Below are 21,486 nucleotides of genomic sequence, written 5' to 3'. Positions count from 1 at the left end.
TTATTAATAAACCTTATGATGATCTTATCTAGATGGGCGTACCTTGGAGGTTTCAATGTTACCTTTGCTTTTTAAAGTGGAAATATATATATATATATTTTTGATATATCATTTGATGCGTTTTTTAATTCTCTGCAAAAGTAGGTATTAAATACAAGGAAAGATAACGCTTTTATATTTATGTTTTGCTGGTTTTCTATACACTCAATTTCATGAAATTAGTACTGAAATATCTTTCAAGCTCTACTGTGTAAAAAATATACAGTTCCATCCCAAAAAAGATCACCTTGAGATACTGAAAAGTCCTCCACATGGACAAATCTTACAGTTGTCATAAGACATCCTCCTTGAAACAGAACAAGTTTTATTTGAAACACTTGTTCGAATAACATATAGTTTAGAAAATGAAATTCCTTGTATAATAAAGATCTTTCAGTAAAAAGAAAGGATGAAGTTCTAGAAACGAGTCGAAGAATAAAGACTTAAATTATCTTATTCTAACATTTGTTTAATATCTAAAGAATTTCTTTTTTAATGAAAAATTGTTTAAACGAACTTGGAGAGGTATATCAGGATCCAGTTCAAAGGCCTGTATCTTCTCACTCCATGGAACCAACTTCTTTGTTTCGTTTTCGATGAAAAAATTAAATACGTTGCTGCCAGTAGGAAACTTAATAGTCTTAAATTCGTTTTGCCACCACTTATTGAACTCGTTTCGCCAATCGATCAATTGATCTTGAAAGGTCGCTGATCCGAACGCCCAAATACAGGCAAATGCAAAGTATAATTCGTACCTGTTTGTAGAAAGGCATTGAGGACATAGAAAATCATTTAAAAACGATAAGAAATGCAGTAAATTCCTCTATAGCGCCCAAAAATTGGGATACGAGCCAGACGTTTATCGAGGGAGGAATCGATGCTAAGTATAGGTACGGTCCATCATTCTTACGAATTTTAAGAAAGGACAGCGTGAGTGAAAGTGAAAACGGCTTATTATAAAGAGAAAAAAAGCATATCGGCGAGATAATAATAATGCAACGATGAAACGTTTTTATTTTTCATTTTTGTTGAATAAAACGTATGCCGATGTAATTGTGAGGCTTTTCTGATTAAAGCAAGATCAGACAACATATAATTTGGAACATGTTCCCTTATTTAGTGACATTAACCTATTTTCTGTCTATTAAGTTTGTAATTTCTATTATGTAAATATGATTTAATTTAGGTGTGTGCGAATTTTACTCGGGATCGGGTTGCAATCCCGAAGAAGTTTGTAATGTTCGGATACCTGAAATTGTAATCGGATCAGGTTAGGTTATAACGCTCCCGTGCGATTTTCTCTTTTTTATTGCAGAAAAATGTGAAAATCATTTCGAATCTTAAAGTTAAAGTACAAAATCTGATTGTAAAATTCAGAAACAGAGTGATACTGATATGGTCACAAAGTTTCCTCAAAGGTCCCAATCTGAGCCGAATACAATTTCAGATTTTCAATTCGGGATCGGAGGTTCGATTCAGAACATAATTTTTCTGTTATCATGCACCTAAACACTGTTTAAGTGTATTAAAAAACAGTGACACACTGAAATTTCATTTAAATTGTTACAATAAATAGTTACAATTAGGTCAAGTACAAATTAACCTTAAACTTAGTTCAAGTACAAGTTAACCTTAAATTTTCTGGATCCGGACCCGAGATCATAATTTCGGTTACTCGCACAATCCTAAATTTAAATTACATCGTGTTTGATCTTATTCCAATCAGAAAAATTTTACAAATATGTTAGTGAAAGTGTCGCGACAATTATGGGTATGTACTTTTAATTTTTCTTTAGAACTAAACTTAAACTTAACTAACCTCAATCTAGGAAAAACCCTACAAAATAATAATTGACAACATATTTAAAAATACAAGTAAAATTTACAATTGTGATACAAAAATTGAGAGGTTAGCGAGCCATAAGTTATATATGATATATAACATAAGTTATATATGATATACATATGACTATTAAGTTTCATTCTTTTAAATTATTTGTTACTTGTTATTTTTAGTTATTCGAATTTATTATCAACAAATATCAAATAAAATTTCCTTTTTAACTGTTTCCTGTTTACTTTCTGTTATTTAATTTGCTTTTATGCATTTAGAATTCTTTGTGACACTTTTTTAATGATATTTCATCTTTTTAAATAGTCTTTATCAATATGTTGCAGCTTGAAAAAATCTATGATGGTCACTGAATTGTATGCTACTACCAATTTATTGTATTTAAGGGAACTGATCAAATGAATATATTCCGATTTTTGAATGAATTATTTTTTGAAATATGTCGAATCTTTCAAACGACGCCGCATATCTTTTTATTAAACGAATTCAACGATGTATAATGTAATGTCATTTTTGGTTGACTTTGAACATCAGAATGAAGCGAAAATTTATGGAAAGTAATAACTGCATCCCGCCCTGAACAAAGTCTGTATCGATCCTAAGATCGACTCAAGTTCTCCACAAATCGTTTCGTTATGAAATTCGAGGTCAACTGAAGGTCATTTTCGTAGGTCGCTAAATTCGTCTTTCTAGAGGCTACAACAGTAAGCAATAAAAAAATATACGTTATTATTAAAAAAAACTGAAGGTTACATTGATATCTCAGAAAATATAATTCATCAAAAAGTTCAAAACATATTCATCTGATTAATTCCCTTGAATACAATAAATTGCATTTAAAATATTTATTGATAATGTCGATAGATAACGAGTTCTTTTAAGCGTATATAAATTTTAGTACTGTTTAGGTCTTATTTATACCATTCCTTTGGGCAATCCGGTGTTACATTTTCCTTGATCAGAAAATAATCCAGTAATTTACAAAGCATTTCCACGTGACATATTTCTGGTAATGGCGTAATTTTTTTAAACCTAGATTTTGTCACTTCTACAAGGGATGGTACATATTTATCGAACAGAATGGTTAAGTTCGCTCTCTCAGCTGGATCTCTTGTTTCTATCCAGCTGGTTGCAAATCTAATCAAATAATAATAATAATAATGGTAATTCATTAATTAATAACAATTATATAACATACATGTATGTATAACACATACAACATATATTATATAACATAACTTTATAATAAAAAATTGAAAATATTTGTCAAGTTCAGTGTGCTATAATTTAGTTAAGAGAACTTATACGAACTACAAAAGTAAATAAATGTTTACTTACGGATACCACCCAATATCTTGTGGATTTATATAAAGAATTCCTGCCCTAGAAACAGTAGCTGGCGTTGCTGTCCTGAAATTTATTTTCCAATCTTACTTAACTCTTGTACGATAAGAAATATTCACACATATAAATAAGACATAAAATATTAAAATATGTTAATATAGAAATACAGCATTTCTACATGTATTAGAACAAACACTATAACTAAAGACAATAAACAAACATATTGGGTATGTATATCTATACAGTATGTCCTGTTTCATTGGGAACGCTCATTGGAAAAATAGGAATGATACGAAAAAATGTCTGACATGAAGTTGTGTAGTATCAGCGATGACACACCGTACTTTTATCAATTTGAACTTAAAATTGATTGCACGGAACTGACTGTTTTGGAAACATAAAAAAGCTCATAAAGCTCGTGTCTCGATAGTCGAAACAATGGTGCAAAAAGCAGGAATTTGTAGTGTTTTAAAAACTGATTGTCAGCTACAGGAATCTATAATCAGAAATAAAGGTACCCATTTACAATTGTTTTCATTTCAATTTCAACTCGATATCGTATAACTTTTGTTCGAAATATTTTTTCATATCATTCGCATTTTTCTAGATATTTGAGCATTTTCAGCTAAACAAGACATGCTGTCTATGTTATATAATAAATAATCGTATTGCAATACGTAAATATTGAATGTGCTTTAGCTTCCGCTTGTAATTTGAGGAAAACAGTCACAGGAGATTAGTCTACTTTCCAATCTCCTGAAAATGTTCCCAGCAATACGACATCGTTTACAGTAAAAATGTTGCGTCGATGACTGATGAAAAGATCGATAAGAAGTCTAAGTTCTAGCAAATTTGTGCTCGCAAACTAAAAATCGATTGCCGCTCAATTGGTACTTAAAAACTGATTTACGATCGAGATTTGTGATCTCAATACTAATAGAATTCTGAAGAAATAACCATTATCGTAAATATGCAGAAAAAGGGACCTCGACTCCAATTTTGTTGAATTTCGGATATGTTGTAGAAGGGAGAGTCTCGAGTAACATACGCTTCTTTCGACGCGTAGAACGATCGTGTTCAAAAGTTATGACAAAAATAAAATGATATTTGTTAGATTATGCTTATGCTCTGAATATAAGTAATTAAAAATTTCATATACATTTGTATAGAATTGAGATCCTAATAGTGGTAACCAATGATTAGGTTAGGTTCGATTCCATGATCCACAACATCCAACTTAACATAACTTTTGAGGCCCTCGGGCAAAGTGTATGTTATTTAGTCTCTGCCTCTCTACAACATATCTTAAGGTCAAAATCGTTGGAGTCGAGGCTTCCTTTTGTGGTTAATCAGTTATAATACTTACGATGATAGCTATAATCATTAGACAAAAAAAATTACCAATGATAAAATGCTGCATATTACCTAAGATTTGAAATTTCGAAGAGAAGCCTCATGTGTTCTGTTAAAGCGATTCTTTCGTTGCTAGCCAAAGTTAACACTTTGTTGTCATCCATGACAGTGTTTAATGACTCGATCCACATCGGATCTATATCGCCGTCAAAAATGATCCATTTTGGATCATTTCCTGTCATGTTTGCCTGATCTCTCATTATCACGGAGAACAATCTGATTGATCAAGATAATTACTTATTAAATATTTCATATAATATGTTAACGATTATAAGATGACAAAACTATGTATGATATAATTCTTAGCGAGAAAATTGAATGTATTTACTATATATAAAATCATGTATATTAAATTAAAGTTTTCTAAATGTTAGTAAAACGGCTCTGTTCACAGGTATTAAGCCACTTTCAGAAAGTACTTGTGTGTGTCGTATGCATAAGTATGACTTTTTAAAAGTTAAAAGAGTAAAAAAGGTTTGAAAGTTGTTGAAACTATTAACAATTGTTATTTAGTTTGAAACTTATATAAAGGTAGGCAGAGATTATAGAATCTTATGATACATAAAGAATTTATATACAGGTATCCTTCGTATAACACGACAGTTAGGTTTCGAAAAATGCCGTAGTATGCGAAACAAAGAACTGATATAAAAGTGGAGGTTAGGTTCCAATAGTTAATAAGTATAGCAATATTACTGTGGTAAATAAGTATACTTAATAATACTTTTTAACGGTTTTTCGATATCATAATGTACCATAATACACTGATATAGTATTCTATTCTATCACATTATATTATATTATAGTACTATATTATAATGTAATATAACGTACTAATATAGTACTAATATTTGTAAGTGTACTACAAAAGTATGCTATTTTTTCATAGCCAAGAGAAATATATTTATTAAAACAATTAATAATTAATTCAAAGTACTACACATTTATATATTAATATTATTTATGTTACTTCTAAAAACTGTCATCCACATTTTATATGAAAAATAATGAAAGTCTTTGATTTCCTACTTCGATGTAGCGAAGAAATTTTCGAGTGCAAATGGTTAATACTCCTCGAACTAAGAATAAATTCAAAATTTTAATACTTCTAAATTCCGTATGCAAATCTGAGGCAACACATATGCTTGTTCGAATGAACGATATCGAATGACGCTGCTTACACTTAACGATTCTCAATTCGAGTTTTTTTTTTACGGGAATTTTCCCAATTCTCAAATCGTGTTGGAACGAATTTGTGTTTGTAAGAGTACCATATTATAGAGGGATACCTGTATCCAATGTTATAACGTTAAATTTCTTCTCGTTAATATCTACCATATCTCTCGATCATTGCTTTGACCAATTCAGGTATTTGCGTTATTAACAAATTTTAATAAATGTAGGCAAACCTCTCTGCATTTTGCATTTAATTCATACGAAATTTTTTAAATAAATATGTGTATATAGTCATACGTTTATTATGTATGATTTTTCACACACATGCACATACTATATTTCCCTTACACTCTTCCTATATAATAGTATATTCTATGAATGCAAAATTATGATTCCTGAATTTAAATCGATCATCATATCATCTCGTCTGAAACTACGAGATATTCTAACGTTTCTGAATGGGATTTATAAAACATCTAAAAAATATCATTAAACCTAGTGTTGTTGTAAAACCTATTGTTAATAGTGAGATGAATCAAACCCGTCTTTCCATTCCCGCGTTGCAGGATTGATAATTCCAAATAGTTCGTCATTAGTCACTGCTTTCGGATTCAAGTCATTATAATATGGCTTTAATTGCTGATTAAAGTACGTTCGATTAAGTGTTTTCCACACTTCCGTTTTTCCGGTTCCAGCAAATCCAACAATGAAAACTGAATGACGAACATGAAGCAATTCCTCTAACTGTACAACCTAACGAATTTAATATAATTTGAAATTTTCCATATACAAAACTATTTTTCATATTATAATGTCAAATTTCCTTAAACTTATGTACGATAAACGACTTTAAACATAATAAATATAGGTATAATTATGTATACAACTTTAATACCAACTGTTAAACATTACAACGCAAATCAGTTTTACTCTTACTTTTAGTACAAAACCATCTTCTGGTTGTAATTTGAGATCCAGAGTAGATTGTCGGACCGTTGATTCAAAATCTAAATCCCTTTTTCGCGGAACATCCAGAGCGGGAAACAAATCACCTATAGAGGCAAATGAACTAGTAGGTTAACTTAAGTGCATAAACGTATAGGTTATGATAACTTAGGACATATATACTATACATATGTATGGATAAACATTATACTCAATATGATCTTGTTTTCGAGTTATAGTCGTTTCTATCTATTTATCATTTTGTGGTCAATTGAGATATTTCTTTAATCACTGGAAAATATACTATTTAAAATAATGGTACGTATTTCTTTTACGCATGATAATATCTCACTTCATTTTAGTTGATTAGTGAAACAGTTTCTAAAGGTGATTCCTTTAAAAGCTATTCCCAAAAAGTAAAGGTAAAAGGGAATAAGATAAATATTGTTGTACGGTAATACAAGTCACAATCCAATAAAAAGGAATATAAACAAGTTGGAAAAAATAGTAAAAGAAAGTTAAGATTCTTGAGAATTGATGGAGAATCTTGCATTTAGTTTCAATTATGTAGATTGTAAATTTGTAAGGCAATTAAGGACTACAAGAAACCAATTTACCAATAAGTCCCATAAAAACTGGAACATCGTCGGTCACGATTTTCGGTATATTGAAGTCTCTGAGAGCTCTCATTAGCACCTGATCTTCAGCTCTCCCGGGATCGCCTCTCTTTAATTTCCCTGCAACCACTAAAACCGACTTAATCGCCCGTAGACCCCAATCATAGTGATCTTGCTTCGACAAAAGTTCTCGACAAAGCTGATACAGCGTTATGAATTTTCTTGCTAGTAATCTAGCTTCTTGGAAGCCTTCCGCTACCAGCATTATTTCGCAAATTAAGTCAAAATCTGGAACTACCATGGCGCAAGGCCTTTAAAATAAAAAAAAAATCAGTGATAATTCTTTCTACAATAAAGTACAATTCATATATTTATATATATAAGAATAAACATCTAACGGCGAATGCAGAAAAATCAAAGATGATGAAGCTCAGGAAGGACACAGGAAGAAAGAGAAAATTGAAGTAGTACTGGAAGAGAGCAAGGATGAAAAAAGCATCAAGGAGCTTACGTACCTAAATGTACCACTGCAGAAGTAAATGGAAGCATGGTAAAGCATGTAAAAGGAAGGAAAAACAAGGCGAATGTGATACTTAACCAAATACGAGGAACTAGGAAAAGAAAACTTAGAGATGATTTCAGATTAAGAATGTTCCTATTTGATGTGCTGGTGATAGGAGTACTCATGTATGGTGTGAAACTGCAGTGATGTACAGTGTAACAGGTACAAAGCAGGCACGATACACTAATGTTATGTGTATATCAAATTGTAACTGAAAATTTTATTTTGAGATGATATAAAATCTTATTTCATCTATGACAATTGACCTTCTTCATTTAACTATTACTTGTGCTTTTAGTTATTAACTTGTCATATTCTTGAGTTATCAAACTGTATCATCCATTGATTTCATTGTTATGCACAAGAGTGAGATGTGAGAAAGTAAAAAATAAATTATTTATCAATTATTATCCCTAAGTAAGAAATAAATTATAAACAAATAATGCCATTTATTGAAGCTGAAAATTTAAAGATCATATGTATATGTTTCACTTTTAAAAAGTAATATTTTCAAAAAGTAATATTATTAGCGCCAAGCATACTACAGATCATTATTGATTCATTATTATTAATACCCTACATTAGACAAGATAGTATTTTTTATGATAATACGTATGACTATGGCAAATGCATGTAAACCTATGTATACATTCTCCGTCGTCATATTTTGCATTTTTCCATTTTCTCGTGATGACGTATTAATTTTTTCTATAACAAATTTATTATATAGCCTCATTTTTTAAAATAAAATGCAGTGTTTAATGCAGCATTGGAATGTAATTTGCTGTTTAATGGTAGTATGATTGTAGTCTTATGTAAGTACAAATATAGATGATTTAACGTACCTGAATAATGTTTTCAAATTTTCGGGCAATTCCGTCCTTCCCGCATAGCCAGGATTCATAGTGATGAACATTCCAACAGTGGGAACGAGATTCAGTTCTTCTCCGAAGAACAAAAATATCGGTTTGCGGCTTTTCACTCCGTCTAAAACTGATTTCACTTGCACAGCCACCACCGAAAGTACCTCCACCGAAATTCGGTTGAATTCATCGAAACAACCCCATGCTCCTACTTGAGCAAGACCTTTGTAAATGTTTCCGCAGGACTGGAAGAAAATGATAATATCACTTACGTTCAATCAACATTTGAAACGAGAAAATATATCTTCGCGTAAGAGTCACCAAAAACTTACTATATGAAATAGTGTAAAGCAACACTTTAAATCTAAATACCTATTAAATTGTATAAGAAGTTCACTCGTATTTCTATAAAGAAGTATTAAGTATCACTACGTTTATTTTACGTATGTAAGATATATTTAATCAAAGGTTATGCGCTATTTTCTATTCCATTATATTTTTCAAATAAATTAGATAATTCTTTATCCCATCATACTGAAGCTTTCATTAAAAGATTCTAATATGTATAATACATATGTACATTCGGATAGCCTTTCGGGTCAAGTCGGAAAAAGTCGTGCAGCTTCGGACGAAATCCCGCCATGCACGTGGCCGTGATTCGATTCGAGATTGTATTTGAAATTGATTATTACGTTCATAATGTAATCTTTGATATTCGGTTTTTTTAGGCAACCAGGTACTCAATAAACTTTCTCTGTATGGAAGTATGAAATAAGATAATTTTCCCTCGAAGAATAAAATTTGAATGTAAGAAATGCGATTGTTTTAAATATTTCTGCAACTTTATGAGCGAGAGATTATTCTCGACATCGGGTAGTATAGTCATTGCCACAAGTACAAAGTTATTGCCATGAAATTTGAAACAATTGGGTTTCTACATTCGGATTTAAAATTGGCTGTATATTTTGATCCTTATTAAACATCCAGTAACTATTTCTTTTCTATCCGTGTAATTAGTACTGTAATATTAAAAGAGTAATTTGTTAATAGAGTACGTTTTCCAATTTCCATAAAATAAGAATAAAATTTATATACTTCCTATAAAGTAAATAAGCAGGTTATATCGAACGAAATTTATTTCAAATATATCCATTAGAGATATTATTATTTCACAGAAAAATTATCTTATTTCGAAGTTTCATATAGACAAAGATTTTGCATTTGCCTGTTGGGTATTTGATTGCCTAAGAAAGCTAACTATCACGATCGTTACTATCGTATGAAGATAATACGATCAATTTTATTCCAAACACAATCTCGAATCGAATCACGACTATGGGTATCGCAGTATCTCGTCCAAGCTCGGCCGAAAAGGCCTAAAGAAAACTGCCCGAAGCAATGAGGCTATCTGAGTGTACGTACGTGTTGGGTGACCACTCGAATCTGCTCGAATTTTTACGGCTCGACCCGAGCATGCCCGAATTTGCCCGAACTTTTCAGTCCCAACCCGAACCCGACATATCGTGTACCGACATACTGCTTTGTAATCTAATATGTAATTTACACTCATGAACAATTTCATTATTTAACACTTATAATATTAATTCTCTTTTTGCTATTAAATGTAATAAATATAATAATAATTATGATAAATTACAATTATAAACAATATTTATTCATACTAATTATCGTATGTTCAGTCACTGTAGCTAACATGAGTAAAGTCTCTATAATATTGTTAAAACTGCAATACCAAGAGGTAAACAAACTTAATGCTTAACTTAACACAATTAGATACTAAGATTTGGATACTAAAAATAAAATATTGTAAATTCATAATAAAACGACTATCTGATGCACCATATCGGGACACTGTATCTTTTTTATATAAAATGAGTTACATAATATGGGAATACAAGTATTTATGTCTCCATGAGATAAATTTGGAGTTTTCAGACTCGCTTTCGTTCGTGCAAATGGAATGCTATATTTTTGTTCTGAAAACTCCAAATTTAAAATTCAAAACCACAATAGCAAACACAATGTGTCTCTTGTAAATATAAAGTAATTTTATTAATATATTTTTAGATACAAATAATTGTTTAATATCTTTATTTACGAGATTTGTAATAATTTAGGTACTTCAGCTACGATTTATACGAGGTAAATCACATAATTTAAACATTGTAAATAGTTCCCGAAATATGCATTTTAGAGAGAAAGAAAATTTATAGAAACTTATCTTATGCTACTTTATACAAATTAATAAAAAAATTGATGTAACATCAGAGAACACGTATGATACTGAAATGGCTTTATTATCCAGTATCGAAATTTGAGAAAGTAATTTAGATCTTTAAATATGTGTTCTAAATACCTATTTCAATTACCGTACATGGTCGAGCCTGAGCATTGTTTGCCATACAATTGCGTAAATCAAATTGTCTGTGTAGTAAATATTGGACGAATTTCAGAAATTCGGTTTCTCATACCCTTTATTGTCATTAGCTGTCCGTAATATATCGTTTTCTATTGCGTACCACAGAAGGTAATATACCGACATCAAATTGGGAAATCGTGATGGTCATAAAAACTCTTCATAACTGTCCTTAATTGTCAAATTGCATGTAAGTCAACAGAAATTAAATACTTTGGTCGCTTCTTATGTAAGTTACGATAACTGGGGTACGCAGTAAAATCAAGGAAAAGGTTTTCGCGAATGTTTCGTTAATCAGAGTGAAACTTCATTTATCCGATGCGGTCCGCGGACAAGACGTGTCGGATATTTGGCACGGTCGGATAATAATAGAAATTCGCTAGTTGTTCCTTTCTTCGCTGTTATTCGTACAATCGGAATTAATTTTCATGTAACTGGATTTTGCTTTTCATCATTTGAATGAAATTCGGTCACTACTGATATTGGGATACGTTGTTACGTAGAAAGATTAAACTGAATTTTTTAAATACAGTGACATGTGCAGTATTTGAATGAATGGAGAAGCATATAATTATTTGGATGAGGAGATATTCAGTTAATAGAACCTGCGTCTCTTTTTATTATTATTCTATATTTCAAAACAAATAATACAAGAACAATCACAAAGAATACCATACAATATAAAAGGAAATCTTTTTTGAATTATCTATGGATTCTACATCTTTTTACTAGTAAGTCAAATTTTGTTACTACATTGAACTGCGTTGAATTATATTCTGTTCGTGCCTCAAACGACCTAGTCCTCTTTCCAATGCTATAAATACTTTTAATACTAAACACTGTAAAGAAGCCTTTTTATTGTCACTTCCGCTGTACTCTCCTTTTTCTCAGTACGAGGACGTAAAATGTTGATATTTATTTAAATTTCAAAACATTCTTATACAATATACAGGGTGTAACAGAACATGTGAAACATGCCTCAGGAATTGACCTGAAAATAATGAAAAAGGTTCATATAAACATATGTTCTATCTGTTTTCATTCATGAAATGTAAGTAATTGTTTGTTCGGATTTTGTGTTATCTAATTACCCTTAAAAAAGATGCTCAAAATGACCACCTCGCATTTCAAGGCAAGTCTGTAGATTTGTCGCAAGTCTTGCCATGGATCCAGTTGTACTCTGAATAGTTCCTGACGTTATTGATAGCCAAATTTACTCACAGGCTTGTTCCATTTAACAATTCCAATACATGATTGTGTAGGTATACAATATATTTGTTATATCTCACATACGAAGAGAGATAGACCATACATTCGTATGAGCTTCTTTTGCTGTTTTCAAATGTACTGTACAATCAGCTCCAGAAGTGGATATGTTCTGTAACATCCTACATATCTAGACACTGATTCCTTTATTGCTGATTTATTATCATTGCTATAAGACAGAGAATAGATATTTATTTTCCAAATCCATTAATAGAGTTTTTCTGCTTCCTGAAACACTTGGGTAATTCTCACACTTGCTCGTTTCTGTTTTTGATGCCATTAATCGCAGATCTTCTGACGTTGTACATTTTTGCAATTTTTGCAACACTACCACACTTTTTTCCCAACTTTTGAAGTATCTTTCCTTTCCATGTAACGCTCAATATATCACGTTTCCTCTTTGATGTCATCAGAGACAAGAGATATTAACTTGTAGAATATTAGCTTCGTACTGAAGTCATTAGGTGGTATTGACAAAATTCGCATTCACTTAGTTGCCACTCCAATAGTATGAAATTACACAAGAGACATATAATAGTAAATGACACAAGTAAAAAGTATTGTTCCGTTAATTGAACGTGTGGATAATAGATCTTCGGCTACTGAAGGTTCAACTGCACTAAGGCAAACACATTTATTCATGTAAGTGGCATGTCGCGTGGATTAGAGCTGGATAATTTATAATAGGAGGTTAGGAACATATTCGATAAATCGTGCATTATGATGATACCAGTCTGAATGAAGGGAGTTCGAATAAATGGAATATAATGGTATTAAATTTGTAACAAATATGTCATTCGTTGCTAGATTTGGGGAAAGCTCAATATAAATTTTAATATTAAAATATATCACTCTCCCAAAATTTTACAAAAAACTTAGATATTTCGTTTTTAAATTACCATAAAAATTAGGATATTTCGTACGAAAATAAATTATTTGTCAAAGTAAGTTTATAGCATTTGTGGTCTTCGTGAAACCTTGTAATTTATATATTTAACATCCTTCTGTGATATATATGTATATATCTTAATATCTGCACGTAGTAGTCGTCACATGTCTTATTCTACATTTTCAATAAATTCTACATATTCCTTGAATAAAAACATGAAGTAATTTTATAGAAATATTGTTCAAAATTTTCTGCTGGAGCAACGATCTCTACCTATCTACTTCTAATTGTATTTTATTGATTGTTTTAAATAAGAACAAAACAAGTTATTAATTTACATGAATATTTTTATCACTTCAATCTAAAGACAATAAAAAATACTATATATATAATATATATAATATAATTATTAATCAATTATTAATCAAATATATATATTATTATTACTATAATATATATAAAATTCATAACGTATAGCAATGTAAAATTAACAAAATTATTACGTTGAAAAGTTACTTGACTCGACGTACTTTCTTTACTAAATACTTAAAAATAATTCACTAAATACTTAAATACTCAAGAAGTAATATTAGCTCGTTACTTAAGATTTGTATCATAATAAGTGAAAGTCAAGTAGAGAAATTAATTTTTAGCCAATATACATCTCTTCATAGAAGGCATGTCTGAAACAACTCCGAGCATTATGTAATTCATATTCAGATGCACAGTGTGCTAAAATATTTATTTATATTACCGTTTGTTATAGTGAGACGTAAATCAACACGTTATATCAGATAACTAGACAATAATTGGTACTATCTTTTGTACAAAAAGAAGTACACATAAAATTCGATTTTCCAAAATGTTATGCTACATTACTCCCATAATATATAACATTCGACTTATGATTATCAATAATTAGATTTACATTTTTTAGGAAGTGGAAAATTTTGATGCAAGTTGGGAGCATATGAAACTTTTTGCATAGTTAAAAAATATGTTGAGAAAGGAATATGTGATAAAATGAAACAAATAAAAAGTATAACTTGTGCTCTTACTGCTTATTTATTAATACATTTTATTTCATTTTTGTTGCAAAATAATTATTTAATTTTCTTTAGATATATAAAATTTATTTGCTCCATACAAAGTACAGTAGAATTTCCAAAAATGACTATTGTAAAATAACTGGTATAAACTTTACGTAAAATCAAAATTATAAAATATAATTATAAAACAAAAATACAGAATATAACTTATATGTTTGTTATAAAAATAGATCTCCACGTTCCAAAAGTTGTGTAAATTTTAATTTCAACGTGGAAGTTTAATATCAAAGATCTATCCATAAAATAACTATGAGTTTACCTTATAATCCATTTGTTCAGAACAGTTAAACACATAAACCATTTGGCCCAACGCTCTCCCTAAATCTTTCGTGGTTTCTGTCTTGCCAGTTCCAGCTGGGCCAGCTGGTGCTCCACCCATTATAAGATGCAAAGATTGTGTTAAAGTGATGTAACATCGATCGGTTAATGGTGTTATCACCAGCCGTGGAACATTTCCCAAATATTCGTAATCGTATTTGAAGGAAGCATCGCAGATATCAGCGAAACAATCGCCAACTTTATCGTCCCATCTGTAAGTTGTTCGGTCATTTAAAGTGAAAAAAAACAAGTTAATAAAATGTGTTGATAAACATTTGAGTAAAAAACAAGAGATAAATCGAGGCAATAAATGACTTTGTCTTTAAGGATGAGCTACATAACAGATAAATTTTCCAAGCAATAGTTTCTAAAAATATCACAAAAGTAAGATAATCTGCAAACAATAACTAAACAAATTTGATAAAAGAATTATGAAATTGAATATGCAATTAACGAAATTATGTACAATTTTAATGTTATTCAATTTATTCCATTATTCATCCAATTCGTCCTATTTAATATTTTATTTAGCACATTTATGCTGAAGTATAGATATATAGTTCATAATCAACTGCTTTATTTATACAGTGCAACCTCTAGTATTTGAAACAATAGCGAAACATGGCTATTCTCATATTCTCATAATTATTATACCATACAGGGTGAATCACAAAGACTGAGCCACCTAAATAACTCTTTCAGTTTTTGAAATACAGAGAAACGTTTGAAACAAAGTTGTTTGATTCTGAGGGGCTATTACGCGATGGAAAACATTGTTTCTCAAATGGACGTGTTTACGAGTATTGCAGTATGTTGCAAAAAAAAAAAAAATGCAATGACAATTACGAAGAGTAAGATGTACTACAAATAAATTATTTCAAAATTATTTATGGACCCCATATGTTTCTCGTTTATGTGAGGTTTACTTTTCTCTACCTTAACACTGAGCTAACAAGGAGAACCGATGGCATTCAGTTACATTTGAGCAAAATAACGCTGTGATGGCATTTCTGCTAATTTTACAACCATGAGCCGATTCTTGTCGACAAGAAACTAAGGTCTTCTTGTCAATGCTTCTCAAAACAAGCCTGCTTCATTGTACTATTTTCAATAATATAATACAATGATAATTCATTGTAATTTCAGCATGGTACACATTGTACATATTTTGCAAAGAATCAGTTAAATCTTTTTATAGAAAAACTATAGTCCCTCAAAGTTCTGGGGTAAGTCCCTCACAGTTTGCTTAGCAAAAAGGCATCACTGCTTTCTCCACTCCCTGGCCAGAGGGTCTAGAGGAAGTTTCTATTCCTTGGCAATGCAATCTTTTCTAATTTTCATTTTGCTAACGAACCACTACTTTCTTTTTGGGCTCAGAAATTTGGATCTCCGTTTAATTGTTGATTAAATTTCAAAGGTTTCTCGCATAGCTTAAGCTACTCATGTTGGTATTGCTATTTTTCTGATTCGTAGAGGTCACTGATGTACAGCAATATCCACATCTTTATTTTGTGGCTCCATTGAAGTTTAATCGCAAAGAAACCTGAACAAATCTCAATTGCATGTTCTTGTTTGTTAAATCCCTTCATCGTAGATCTCCCAAGGTGCGATACAATCTTGCAATTTTTGCAGTTTTTACATTAGCGTTAATGGTACAATTTAGTAGTACAATGTCATGACACATAAATTATATTGACACGTATAATGTCAACTTAATACCGCGGCAATGTACGAATAAAATGAGATTAAGGAAGGACGTAACTACAGATACACTTCAAGTCAATTTGTTTGTTTGTGTGATAGTAGAGGACACAGGCAGGAAAATATAGTGTCCGAATAATAGAAGATTTGGATAGTTGAACTTTCGGATACTAGAGGCTCCACTGTACGATCAAATCAATCGTCGTCGAGTTTACCTGTGCCTGAGTTGCGATTGCCACTGAAAACTAGAATAGTGATCTGCCTTCATCGCGATCATTTTCGCTACAACGTCCCTTGCATGCACGTCGATTGTACAGATTGTCATGATCTTCCTTCTATCGCTTTCACTCAAATCTCCACAGAGAAGTACTATCAACGCGTTTAACTGATTAATTTGTTTTCGTTGATAATCTTTAAACGCATTCTCGAAACCTTCCTCTAGTCTCATAAAGGCCATGTTTACTTCCGTAGTCCACCAGATTTGAGTTCCGCATAGCGCGGGTTGAGCTCGATGATCGAAAATCCATTGCTCACGTGGTTTCTCGTCGTATGTAGCTACTGCCTGAGATATATGATGCCTTACCGATCTCTTCATCGCATCTGTTACGTTGTTCAACCAAACTTCCACCTAAAAAAATAATAGGGAAATGAAATATATTTTATTAAAAGAAATATATAAATATCTATGAAAATATAAATGATAAGAATATTTGCATCAATGTTATTGACACTTCAAACTACTAGGAACTTTAGTTTTCTACTATGGATACACAAATCCAACTTGGTCCATCCATCTCTGCATACTGTGTCGATTTTGACCGGTAATTTTAAGTAATTCTTAATTTCTTCCATATTTTTTTTTAATTTTACTTCGCTTGATAAAAAGGCTGCTGTTTAGAGGACCCACTTCCAATAACTTCATACATGTTATCGAGGTCACCCTTTTGAGTGACCTTCTAAAGGTTATAGTCACCACTCGTTGTTTGTTAAAAAATTATTAACAGAATAACTTAATTTGTCGGAAACGAAAATGGCAGACCCAGTGATTCTCGCATCTGAAAAATCTTACAACTATTACAAGTGCGTTAACCTTGATTGGCTAAATACTATTTATTTCGTACAATTCAATTTTGAATACCACGAGAGTAAAATGAGTACTGCGATCCATAAGTCAGTGAATTTTTGTATATACATATCTTTTATTTATGTCCATTTTATATCTTTCTTAATTTTTTTTACGTTTTTTTTAATTGCAAAAAGATTTAAGCATTTGGCTACAGTATCACTTGTATCGTAAATTAGGGATTATAAGTAGTATTTCAAAATCTTTCCACATTTCTTTCAAATCCAAAACGATAGGAAGTTAAGCCACGGAGTGAAGGACACATTGTCAATCGCGTTAATGAAAAAACATATTGCCAGTGGATATGTCAGCACGTGATATTGCTATACATGTATATACATGTATATATACACATACATTTGATTGCTCGGTACGTTCGATCTTTTGATTGTGCTGGTCGTTGAAACCAAGTTTGTGTCTTGTTGACATCTTTTTACTAAGGAACTCAATGAAAAAGAAGCGCGATGAATAATGAGAAACATACGAGACGATGCATAAAACATAGACTCGACCTGTGGATTGCTTCCTTGTTCCACGTTTTGAACAGAGCAATCGTTACGGAACACTTGGAATGGTAACGATCTGCACTTGTCACTTTGCCCATTCAATTTCTCAATCCTTCCGTCGGTCTTGATCCTTATCGGTAACAAGTTCGAAGTAGCGAAAAGCGTATTTGCATTTGGCTATCGCGCACGATTAAACGACGAAGGCAGTGCCGGTAGTTACAAACGATCGTTCTATTCCAACTCTAGTGATTTTCGTGATGTATAATATCCTAACCTAATGGTTTGCATGTTACGACAAGTATTAGGTTTTCCGGGTAAATCCTAATATCTTCCTGTATGCCGACTTTGTCGGTAACATACATATTGTGCACTGTTTTACTGTCTGTTGTTTCTGCATCTGCGGGTTACATCGACATTTTACGGCCGATGAAATTGAGATAAGCACGCAAGAGATAGTAATAGAGTAAGAGATAGTAATAAATTCCTCAATTGGATCTTTCATATTAATGTAAACATTTATATTCGCCTAACGCCTGATTTTAGGTTTGAGTTTCGTTCAATTCGCTAATCCTAGTTTAACCACGATTCGTATGGAATAAAGCACTTACAGATCCAACATTTACTTTGTGTAACACTTCTTAACTTATTAAGTTTCTTTGGTTATTTAATATTATTATTATTATTATTTATGTACTTCGTAACTTCTTAACATCACCAATCGACCCGGAATTTTTTTGATAATTGACACCGTCATATGGAATGATACGCAGTAAAAATTGCAAAAAACGTGTTGGAAGTAGTACAAAACGAGGAAGCTGGTTAATTCGGTAAACAGATTGTAGGATCCTTTTATATATTTACAATTGGCAGTCATTTTGACTGGTATTTGTATAAATAGCCAAGGAAAAAAGAATTATTTTGGTTTTGAATAACTAAAAAAAATAAAATAAAATTCATTATGTTTTTTTTAGTTATAGTTGCAAAAGTCATTATATCATTGTGGAAAATAAATGTAACATGATTAGGAATTTTATTTTAGAATTGTAAAACCAGTCATTTTGACTGATGTGGTGGTTCTAGCTTTAATAAACAAAAACCTTTTGAACAGGATAGAATCTTGATAACATACGTGAAATTGAAGGAGGTAGGTTCTCTAAACAGCAATTTTATGCCAAAATTTTGAGGGCTTTTTAAAACCTAAAAATATGCTAAAAAAGCTGCGTGATCTTAAATGATCCAGTATGCAGACGACGTTGGTAAAAATCAGATCACAAACGGAGGGTTCAAAACCTATCTTTATATTTATTACGAGAAAGTACCTTTCCACTGCAATCGCAAGTCCCATGAATAGCCATTTCCTCACCGTCTTTGGCAATCATAACTCTCGCCTGCTTCGTTGCTTTCCCACCGTCCATTTTCCAATGCAATTTTGCAATAGAATCGTACAGCTTTGACAAATGTCTGCAGACTAATTCAGGGTTGTTTCCTAAGGAGAAGTAATGTATTCAACAAATTTCAAATTCAGCATTAAGTTCATAAAATAATTGTTTACAAAAGTGCTTTACTTAAATTAAATAAATATAATTGTGCTACTAACGTTGTCCTGCAGTACGTTTTGTTTAACTAGAACTGCCAAAATACCTGGAAAAATACGAATGATACAAAGACATGCTTCAGACGAAAGCTGTATCGTATTGACGGGAACGTACTGTGCTTCCATCTATTTGATCTTGCAATGGCTTTGAAACATCCTGTAAAGCTGACATTACAGTTCTTAAATAGATGTCGCTATTTTTTAATACATATTTTTGTAGTTGACATTCAGACATTTTCAAAACACTTCAAACTCGTGTTCTTTGCAAAATCCGCTATCGAGATACGTCTTTTAAAATTTGATGTGCCGCCGGCATTAGCGTTACCCAATGTGTATCATGGGGATAGATAAAGATGTTTTCCATAATTCTACCATAATTATAATATACATTTTTTTGTAATTATAATTCTATTTATAATTGTGTAATTTATAATTATAATATAATATATATAATTCTACCATAGTTCTATCACTGATATGGCATTGTCAAAACACAATTTCGCAGTTTTCTAATGTTTTTAGAATAGTTAGTCAGCCTTTTTCTTTTCTTTTTTTTTTTTTTTGACAATTTGGAAACGTCTGAATGTTAAATACAAGAATATGTAATCAAAGATGAAGCAATTCATTTGAAAATTTTAATGTCATCCCTACAGGACGTTTCAACGTAATCGCAACATCAAACAGATAAAAGTACAGTACGTGTTCTTCTATATCAAACAACTTTTGCCTCAAACATTTTTTCCCTAACAATCGTATCTTTTCAGGCAATTAAGCGCCCCGAGTTACACAGAACATATTATACGGTTCAAGCTAACATATTAAATATATGTAACGGCAAATAAATCGCTCATTTTTGCTCCCTCGATTTTGCAACTGAATTTCGTACCAAATGACAGCTTACGATCTTATACTCATCAAAGCGTCAGTTTGCATGCTTTCGTGTGCGAACTTTGATCGAATAATTCATACAGTTGTTCTCGGAAATATTGCCAACTGCTGACAATTTGAATTTGGATCCTCAAAATTCAAAATGTCTGATTCAATCCTGTGTACGACATATTTAAAGTAGCATCTATGTCTTGTATTTTTTTGTCCTATTTACTGCAAATCATGATGATGGATACGTCACATATATTATGTGGGTACATGTATCCCATGATTTTGGCTATATCCAAGAAACCATACAAGTGTCATAACGTAGATGCAACAGCCAACAGTTTGCCACTTCTTCTCAGTCGACGCATCCGTCCTAGTTGCTCTTGCCCAGGTGCTCTTGTTATCATCTTCCTCAATTTCTTTTCTCAAATTCCAAAAATATTTTGCGGTGTCTACCATCCTGGGATCAAAAAAAAAAAAAAAAAAAAAGAACAAAATTCAAATAGTAATTCAGCAGTTATTACACATATAGAAATGATGTATCCATCTAAATTTGATAATTGAATCTAAAATTGATAAATATTGATTTTAGATTGTTAATTTTGAAAATCTAAATTCAAATAGCGATTGAACAGTTACTTTACATAATAAGAAAAATGTATCTATTTAAACTTAAACGAATTGATACATACTATTTAGATTGTCTCTGTCAGTTTTGAGAATCTAAGTTCAAGTTCACTATCAGCAGTCAGCAAAACGCCTGAGACTGATTTTTTGAATTATCTGGCCCGAGATAAAGGACCACATACCGAAGCACACATTGATGGGTACGAGCACGTTGGACGCCTAATGCCTC

General features: G+C 31.4%; 2 protein-coding genes across 3 annotated transcripts in view; both read right to left on the bottom strand.

The window, feature by feature from the left end:
• Positions 1-431: 431 nt before the first annotated feature.
• Positions 432-12,635, bottom strand: LOC117208423 (dynein beta chain, ciliary-like). The gene is made up of 9 exons (XM_033449618.1): positions 12,561-12,635; positions 8,794-9,056; positions 7,387-7,697; positions 6,761-6,876; positions 6,366-6,577; positions 4,661-4,864; positions 3,230-3,301; positions 2,813-3,028; positions 432-794 (listed from the first exon to the last, which is right to left on the bottom strand). Exons 1-9 carry the CDS (start codon positions 12,633-12,635, stop codon positions 509-511), a joined length of 1,755 nt encoding a protein of 584 aa, XP_033305509.1. The 3' UTR covers positions 432-508.
• Positions 12,636-14,528: 1,893 nt separating this feature from the next.
• Positions 14,529-21,486, bottom strand: part of LOC117208416 (dynein beta chain, ciliary-like) — a 68,312-nt gene continuing 61,354 nt past the window's right edge. For both annotated transcript variants that reach the window (XM_033449607.1, XM_033449609.1), the window contains exons 28-30: positions 19,480-19,646; positions 16,747-17,159; positions 14,529-15,042 (exon numbers count right to left, since the gene is read on the bottom strand). In XM_033449607.1, the coding sequence (XP_033305498.1) occupies positions 14,760-15,042; positions 16,747-17,159; positions 19,480-19,646 (863 nt within the window). In that variant the 3' untranslated portion in view covers positions 14,529-14,759. The remainder of the gene's footprint in view (positions 15,043-16,746; positions 17,160-19,479; positions 19,647-21,486) is intronic.

This window comes from Bombus bifarius, unplaced genomic scaffold (genome assembly GCF_011952205.1).
Source record: "Bombus bifarius isolate JDL3187 unplaced genomic scaffold, Bbif_JDL3187 scf7180000008072, whole genome shotgun sequence".
Classification (NCBI taxonomy): Eukaryota; Metazoa; Arthropoda; class Insecta; order Hymenoptera; family Apidae; genus Bombus; species Bombus bifarius.
Note: the sequence above shows the minus strand (reverse complement) of the source record. Positions and strands in the feature narration are given on the sequence as shown.